The sequence below is a fragment of the Dermacentor albipictus genome, chromosome 4 (genome assembly GCF_038994185.2).
Source record: "Dermacentor albipictus isolate Rhodes 1998 colony chromosome 4, USDA_Dalb.pri_finalv2, whole genome shotgun sequence".
Classification (NCBI taxonomy): Eukaryota; Metazoa; Arthropoda; class Arachnida; order Ixodida; family Ixodidae; genus Dermacentor; species Dermacentor albipictus.
In genome coordinates, this window is record NC_091824.1 from 34503841 (window position 1) to 34513095 (window position 9255).

Genomic DNA, 9255 nt, shown 5'->3' on the forward strand with positions numbered 1-9255 from the left:
GAAGCGCTCGAAGCCATCACTGCGAAATACATCGGAGACGAGCAACAACGGAAGACGCAGCCAGTCATTCACCCGGAGTACGAGGGGGAACCCAATCCGGATTTAGACCAACCTTTCACCAAGTCGGAGATCGTGGCAGCCATAAGAAATCTCACAAGAAACACGACGCCCGGCAGGGATAAAATTAACAACAAGACCCTCCGTAACCTGGACGACGGGGCGACGGAGAGTTTGCTAAAGTATATCAATGAAAGCTGGGAGACGGGCAGTATACCGGCTTCCTGGAAGCATGCGGACGTAACGATGATCGCGAAACCCGGCAAGCCCATCAACCTACAGAACCTGCGTCCGATCTCTCTTACATCATGCGCGGGAAAACTCTTCGAGCACATGGTCCACAATCGTCTCTCGCCCTACCTGGAAGAAGGTGGGCACCTGCCGAACACTATGTTCGGTTTCCGGCCTAACCTCTCCACCCAGGACATTCTACTTCAGCTTAAAGAAGAAGTCATCGACGGCCTCAGCACATGCCACAAGAGTGCCATCCTGGCACTCGACGTGAAGGGAGCCTTCGACAACGTCTCACACGAAGCAGTGCTAAACAGCCTACAACATACCAACTGCGGACGGCGGACATACAACTACGTCCGGGACTTCCTGACGGGTAGAACGGCGACCATAGGCCTGGGGAATCTCAGGACCGAGAAGTTCCCAGTACCGCAGAAAGGAACCCCCCAGGGGTCGGTGATCTCCCCGTTGCTGTTCAATATAGCGATGAGGGGATTGCCGAACCTCTTGGAGAACATCAGGGGTATCCGTCACGCAATGTATGCGGACGACCTGACCATGTGGACGTGCACGGGATCGGCGGGCGAACAACAAGACGCCCTGCGGGAAGCCATCGAGAGGACCGAGCATTATCTACACCACTGCGGTCTTTCATGCGCGCCGGAAAAGTCGGAGCTCCTGATCAAGAGGACAAGAGGGCGGCCTCCGCAGGACACACCTGACCCAACGTTGACACTAAATGGAGTCAACATACCCAAGGTGGACACACTTCGTATTCTGGGCCTCACTTTCCAGAAGGACGGTGCCGGTCTCGCCGCCATTAAAAAACTGCAAGCGACAGTTATCCAAGTCGCGCACTTGGTGCGAAGAGTGACAAACAAAAAGCACGGCCTGAAAGAGCAGGACACAATCAGATTAATACAAGCCCTGATAATCAGCAGAGTCACTTACGGCACCCCATACCTGGGTCTCAAGAACAGCGAGAGAGACAAATTGAACACCCTAATACGAAAAACCTACAAGCTGGCACTGGGGCTTCCACCGACGACGTCGACGGAGAAGCTGCTCAGCCTGGGCATACACAATACTTGGGAGGAACTTGTAGAGGCCCACAAGACCAGCCAGATAGAGCGACTCAAGCTCACCAGCACGGGTAGGGACATGCTAATAAGACTGGGCTACCCAGTCGAATATGAGTCTACAAAACAGCGGGTTCCTCTACCCCTGAGGGAGAAGATCACGGTGGCCAGCATCCCGAGAAACATGCACCCTGAATACCACAGAGAAAGGAGGCGAGCGACAGTGAAAGCTCTACGTAAGGCCTACGAAGGACCAAAACAAGGAGAAGTCCGATACACCGACGCGGCAAAGTACAAGAACAGAGCGGCCCACGCTATCAGCGTGATCAACGGCCAAGGACAAGAGGTAGCTGCGGCCTCGGTAAACACTCCAGACATCGACTGCGCGGAAGAAACGGCGATAGCCCTGGCGGCCACTACGGGCCAGCGAGAGGAAGTTCTAATCACAATCATCACCGACTCGCAAACAGCATGTAGAAATTACCAAAAGGGCCGCATTTCCAAACAAGCCCTGAGCGTCCTCGAAAAACGAGACAATTTTCCTGAACTGTACATTGTTTGGGCCCCGGGACACGAGTCCCTGGCGGGTAATGTAGCGGCTAATGCCGCTGCCCGAGATCACATTTTCCGGGCTATCCCACCAGGTTCACGAGCACCGGTAGACCAACAAGATAGCGTCCCGAAAAGATACGCCGATATCCTGAGCCACTACAGGCTGGGTAGGAGGATCTATCCATCCCCGCATCCCCAGCTGACAAGAGAAGAGGCGGTGATCTTCCGAAAACTACAGACCGGCACATTCCCGCACGGCACCCTGCTACACGCGATGTGCCCCTGCGAGCTATACCCACAAATGCGCTTTCTGCTCTGCGCCCAATACCCTCTACCACATGGTATGGGAATGTCAACAAAACGCATTGACACCACCCATCACCGGACCAACCTTCGAGCAGTGGGAGGCCCAGCTGACAAGCTCGAGCCCTGAAGACCAGCATCGCCTGGTGAGCAGGGCCAAGTTATCAGCTCAGGCCCACGGCATCCTGGACTAGGGAAGCCGCCCACCTCGGACGATTTTACCGTCGGCTCATTTCTACTAATAAAGTTTATTCCTCCTCCTCTCCCACTACGGCGTGCCTCATAAGCAGAAAGTGGTTTTGACAGGTACAAACCCACAACTTAATGTGATTTCGATACGCGAAAATTCAGATACTGAACTCTCCAAATGGATTCGATCGATTACCAATATACCACCATTTCAGCAGGAGAAAAAACCCACAACTATCTAATGCCAGCCCACGCCAGGTTCCCCTTTCACCACACAGTAATTTCGCGTGTGGTGCGACCTGCAGTGACATGCAACGCTTTTTCAATTACTGTCTTTGAACGTCTGAGATAACTCGCTTGCCCAAAGACAATCATGTATCTACAATAACTGCGACATAATATGAAATGCTTTTAGCAGACAAACGGAACAGAGCACTTTTAATTCGTCCCTGGCGTCTCGTATCTGCATTCACATTTCCTTCGTGTTCTTGATTCGGTGTAAACAGCTTACTCAGGGTTTTCATCTTTCTTTCTTTTTCGTTCTTTGTTTTCTCTGTAGCCTCAACTTTCGTCCTGTAGTCCCCTCAGTTAAGCCAACCAAGGTGGAGCCTGTCTCTGAGGACACTACAGACGGAATGTGTGATCTCTTTTCTAGAGCTGGTGAACTCCACTTCTCTCATTTGCACCTCTGGTTTCCCGTTCATTTTCATAACCTCATTCTTTTTCTCTTTCGCTCACTCACATGACCTTTATTTTTGTTATCTTTTCCACTTGTGATTTTGGCCCAAGATGCCTCTTTCATTCATGAATTTTAAAGTTTCAGTTTAAGCGCACAGCCATGCCAGTTCATCAATTTTGATGACATGACTTCTCACCATGCCTAACCGGCCTGGGCCCTGTACATGGCGCACTGACCCGACGATCCGCAATATTTTTTGTTTTTATTTATTTTGTTTTATTATTATTTAAATGTTCTTGTTCTCTTACTTCATTTTTCTTTTTCGCTTTTTCGTTGTTTCTTTTGGACTTTTTTCATTTGTATTAATAAACTAGCCGGATGGTTGGTCAACACGGTACATGCCATTTCCGTGCAGTCTTTTTGCTCATGTCGTAAGCTGTTGCTGATACTCTTTCTTTCTGCTTGGTTATTATGGCTACTCTTCGGCATTTGTTATTTTACATTATTGACGTTCTTACTAAATTCCTTCTTGGTTTGTTTGTCCCTTTTCACGGCGCACTTGGGGCTGTAATTTTGCGCCCTCATCTTGTCCTGTAGATAGGCCCGCCCGCAACATATGTTTCTTTTGTTCCCTTTAGCAATGAAAATAAATCTTGCTAAGGCTGTCTATCTAATCCGTTTTGGCGGGTCTGTGCGGCCAGCGTTTGCTGTTGTCGATTGAATATTTTTTTGCTTGACGTGTCATTTCGTAGATAATACTGGGATATCTTCACGGTACCACAACAGTGACCTGCTCTTCGAGAACATAGTCATGCCCTTCACGAATGATGAGGAGGCTAAAATGATCCTGGCTCTGGGAGCGTCGCACGGCGACAAGAAGCAGCCAAGCTATTCCGGATGTAACAATGTGTAGGACACTCGTAGTCCATCAACAAAACTTTGAACATATGCGCAGTCCGTTGCGAGATGGATAGCTTCACAAGAAAGCCACACAGGACTGTGACGGTAGTTAAATACGCAGAAACGGAGGTTTTGGTAGTATTTGCTGCTAGCCCTCACAGTAGTGTGCGCGACGCCAGTGCGGAGGCCGGAACCTCAAGGTCATCAGTGTGGAGGACTTAAAAAAAAAGATCATATGCACCCGTATCTTGTACATCTTCATCCAAAACTTGAAAACCAAGATTTTGAAAAGAGACTTGACTTTGCCAATTGGATTTTCGCTAAATGTGAGGAAGAACCGGACTTTCTCACTCGAGTACTTTGTACGAGTGAGGCTCATTTCTTCAGAAACTCACAAGTTAATCTTCAGAAAGCACCCTACTGGAGTGATAGCAATTCCCACTGGCTGGCACAAGGAGTAGTTTAATGACTGGAAGATGTAGAGAGGTCGGCCGGAAAATGGAGCATCTGGCCTGCTACTCTACGTAAGGGAAGGGGAAGAAGTGAAGGAAGAGGGTCACAATGGGGGATGATAATGGGAGGAACGAGGTGAAGGACACATTGCGTAACTGGTATCACAAGCGTGAGTCCAGGCCCGTGTCGCCTAAGAAACGTGAAAGAGCAGGCATTGTCTCTGTCGTCGGCCAACTCGGTGGCCTTGCACCTAGCATGACACTAATGCCAATGGTCGTTTAATGTGTTGTGTGGTATTTCTGATGGCAACATCATGGGACCCATCTTTTTTGACTACACTTAACCATGCAACGCTACGTTAACTACATCCTAGAGGGCCCCGTGAACGACGTCTGTATCAACATTCCACTTGCCAACTTTCGGAACATCTGGTTTCAACACGATGGCGGTCCTGCGCGTAGTAGTTGTCAGTCTCAACGTGGCTCGAGAAGCTTTTTCATAGAGAATGGATTGTCCGGCACGGACCTGCACCCTGGCCTAGAAGGTCACCGGACATGACACCGCTTAGCCTTTTTGTGGGGATGCGTGAACTATCGCGTGTACATCAGCAAATGTACCACATCGGACGCCCTAAAGGCTAAAATAGGCAGAGTCTACAGCGAAATTGCAACGCCGTTGGTCAAAGCTGCGACAGCATAAGTGTTGGAAAGAAGCAGGTACAGTATTGGTTTCAGACGGTGACCTGTTTGAGCACGTGCAATAGGTGCCAGTGGTAAATAATAGCTCAAAACTGTTGTAAAACGTGACTGTTTAAGCACCTTCATGATGTCACCCTATCCCTAAATAAAAAATAAAATAAACTTGCGACAAACATAGTAATAGGCAAAAAACTGCTTTGTTTTGCCTCCTTCCTGAAGTTCAAAATACAGAAAGGGCAAATGGATAAACCAGTAGCACTTTTGCATGTTCTTTTGTGGATAGCTGAGGCGAATTACGTACTATTGGATTATGTTTTATTGAAATAAACTCCTGAGTAGCTGTTTTCTGCTCTTCCGAGAGCTTCCTTTCTTTTACTTCTTTCGTGCCCTTTTGCGCGCTGTTTTTTTTTATAAATTGGTTGACTTTCTTTCGTACTTTTGTTTCATGATACGCGAAGGTTAAGCTACAGCGAGCGCTTCATGATCGAGAGCATTATTTTTGCGTCCGCAGATGCTGATGCTTATCGCACCACGCTAGTTAGGTCGCGACACCTCTTTAGCCATCCTTCATGACGAAGTCTGCAAACAATACGGCGATAAACGAATGCAGCCGCATATGTCTCAAACGTTGCTTGGACGCGCTTAAGTAGCAGCGCGCGAGCGCCCACCTATTTCATGTTTCACGTATTTCGCCGAATTTTGTTTTTTATCGAAAACAAAACAACCAGGCTCACTTCAGCACAAAATGAATGCTTGATTCGGAGGTAATTTAGGCTGCCCCACAACTTTGTAATTGACATGTTTGCGATTCAAACAATAATTAAAACGTTCAGTAACTGAAAGCAATTCATTAATTAATACTTCGCGTTAAAAAATGCTGGCTGTAAGTGCGTACAACTGCCCCTACTATGCAGTGGCAACGATTTCTCTAGAACTCTAGGGCTTTTTTTAAAATGTTGATCCAAGTTAACTGGACACCCGGTATGTGCGTGCATAATGTATGCAGCCGTGCACTGTAGCCCCGAGGTACTTTCGCATGTTACAGTGGTGCCACATGTCTCATTTAGATTATAGACATCGGTGCAAGGGCATCACCCATATTGTTGTTTTTTTTCTTTTTTGCAGACAATGTTCACGCCGTAATAAATCACTAAGACAAGGCATCGCGGACGGCCAGATATAAGAAGAAAAAAAAGAGCAACAGGTGGAAGGAGCGACGTTAGGCTGCGAGGGCGAAAGCTTCTCGCATTCGACAGCAACATCACTGCCTTTAATTGCTACTGGCCAGAGAACTACGCGTACTGCTTTACTCCCTTCATTGAGGCAAACAATACTCCATGATCTGTACACGGTTGACAGAGGAAGACCTAATGACGAAAGTGTCACACACATAAATAAATGGGAGGTGAAAATGCGTTACCAGCATGCGCAAGGAATGACCAGCACGCGCAAGGAATGACGACGGCCCCGCAGTACACGCGGAGCGGGCGATTTCGGTCAATTATTCAAGACCGCGGACGCTGTGACACGTTGGCCTTTCATGGCTCCGCGAGGACACACACACAATGAGGTCACGCGTGCGGCGTGATTTCGAGGAACTTCCGCATCCTCCCTCCTCTTTTTTGCCACACACACACACACGCAAGCACACACACACCCACACACACACACAAAGGCGCGCTCGCTCAGGAACCCCTCTGCAGTTACGTGGACATCCGCTCAGGTCTGCGATCGATGCGAGAGTGCTGGACCGATCTCCAGCATGGATTCGCTCGGATATGGATGATGGCAGGCATTCGTCGATGTGAAGCCTTTCGCATCTTTCCGGCACTCGTTTAGCTGCTGGAATCGGGCGCTGGTGAGGCGCTCCCGAGAGTTGTTGAGAAAGCTCGCGAAACAGCGAATGCGAAAGTGCGAACTTCTTGCGCGTCAAAACGCAGCTACATGTAGTGGCTGGAAATTGAAAAGTAAAAGGAATTTTTCAAGTGATCAGTCCACTTGTAAATTACAGAAAGCTGAGACGCAAGAAATGTTTTCAATAACCACTGCGTACTACTGTTGCAACTTTTCGGGACGTTGTCACGCAGGTGTGCTTTATTATTAAATCGGTGTGCATAGTATATGTTGCGGTTGGTTATTTGGACCCTAACAACATTTCTGGTAAAAAAGGGCGGCTGCGAGTCTACCAATATGATTGCATGAAGACGAAAGCGATAACAATGAGAAGGCAGTGCTTTATAAGTAATATTTTTGTCTAATTGCGAACTACCGTTGCTTGATGCACTAAGTGCCTCGCTGCACGGTGACTTATGCGCGAGGGAAGCACGAAGCTGACAAGCAACTTCATTGCTTAGTGCGATTTTCTTTCGCTAGTCGAACTATGACAGAAACTAAGTGAGGCAAGGAGCTCGAACGCGGATTATTGCAGTCTAAAATACTGACTGGTTCTCCTTTCACACATTTTACTTTCACTTTACTTGCACTAGCTTCAGTACAAATAAGTTCATGCTTGCAGGAAAATAAATCATTGCGTGTAGGCTTGTTCTTTTCTGTCCGTGTCGTTCTTTTTTGTTTCTTTTTTAAAATGCCTTTTGCATACTTGTTGCAGTTGTTTTTTTTTCTTTGTTTCATATCATTTAAAATCAACGGAATGCTCCTATCAAGACGGACATGTGTACATGACTTGACGATCGTCAAGTATTGGAATGGTTGCATTAGTCGAGGTCTGTCTTTGTGGAAAATACGCCGAAATTGAGATTTTACTGAACTTGAAATTTTTCATGCTCAAGAAGAAGATGAAGAAGAGGTTGTCCCGGTTAAGATGCAGTTGCTGTTTTTCTTTAAAGTCGAGCTTTTCTGTATGTTTTTAGGAGCATACAGAAATAAAACCAACTTAAACCAACTGTGTGTTGTTAGCACCCTGCTGGAGAAGCCATCGGCATTTTTACAGCAACACTGTCGATGACTAGGACCTCGGGATTTCTTCTTGGCCTAACGTCGACAGCAATCTGCCATCGCCTGTGGCTCATACCCCCAAATGCAGTGGCTCTTAGCCCTGTAAGGCAAAGACTACAAGCACTCAGCAAATCGAAACGAACAGTGCATACATTCTTTGGCACCACGCATACAACATACAGAACAACATATATTTCAATAAAGGACAAGCTGAAGACAAGCACCCTACCTGATAATCGATGACAAGACGCTGCAGCGGCTACATGCCATGTGAAACAATTATCGCTCTCCGTATGCGTTTCCCTGTAAAGATTGCGGTTCCCCAAGCTGCCGAGGCGACGGCAGTCGGACTGTAGCACACGAAAAATGAAGTGACGTAACTACATTTTTATACGTAAAAGAAGAACCTGCCTAGCGAATGATTTGTGTTGTGACACTGCTGTGGGAACGCCACGCATACTGAGGACTCCTGAAGAGTAGCGTGCGTAGGAGACGTGGTGATGCACTGTGTACTCAATGGGTATTCGTTCGAGTTATCGTTTACAGCTTCGTCGCAAGACGAGGAAGAAAATATTGCCTACAGAGGCAAAAGCATATTACTGGTTTCCAACCTCTAGGATAGGCTACCGTGGGTTTCCTTCATAGAAGTGATATACCTAGATCTGCTTGCTATCTGTGGCAAGGTTTGAATAGCAGCAGGAAAATATTGATATGGCCTGGGGAATAGGTTCTATCGCAATGCTGTTTTGCCACTGAGCACCTGGTCGCATTTTAGATTCAATATAGAAGCGGCTGTGTTCTGTTGCGTGAAGAGTGTAAATAATAACATTATTGAAGTTCGCTTTAGATTCATGATAAAGAATGCCTAGAGGTAAAAAATTTTCCCTCATGTCTTCCAACACCTCCTCTTCTCACATAGCCTATAGGTGTTTGTCTGGGTGGCGGTAAATCATTTAATCAAATAATTGATTGATCAATGAATCACAAAATACCTCAATAAATCTGTCAATTAAGTACTTAATAAAAATTAAACCCCAGAGGAATTACTGTTATATTTATTCTTTAATGCGGATGGTATCTTGGTATCGGATGGTATCGCCGTTTTGAGCTTGTATATCAGTCTATCTAGGCTCTTACCCCGACCGCGTGGCCCTTGTCT

At 47.0% G+C, this 9255-nt stretch overlaps 1 protein-coding gene across 2 annotated transcripts in view; it reads left to right on the top strand.

Annotated features, from left to right (window-relative positions):
* Positions 1–7668, top strand: part of LOC135900186 (uncharacterized) — a 48937-nt gene extending 41269 nt beyond the window's left edge. For both annotated transcript variants that reach the window (XR_010563816.1, XM_065429630.2), the window contains exon 4: positions 6267–7668. Coding sequence is in view for 1 of the 2 variants with exons in the window: in XM_065429630.2 (XP_065285702.1) it covers positions 6267–6284 (18 nt within the window). In the remaining variant the exon portion in view is untranslated. The remainder of the gene's footprint in view (positions 1–6266) is intronic.
* The last annotated feature ends 1587 nt before the right edge of the window (positions 7669–9255 follow it).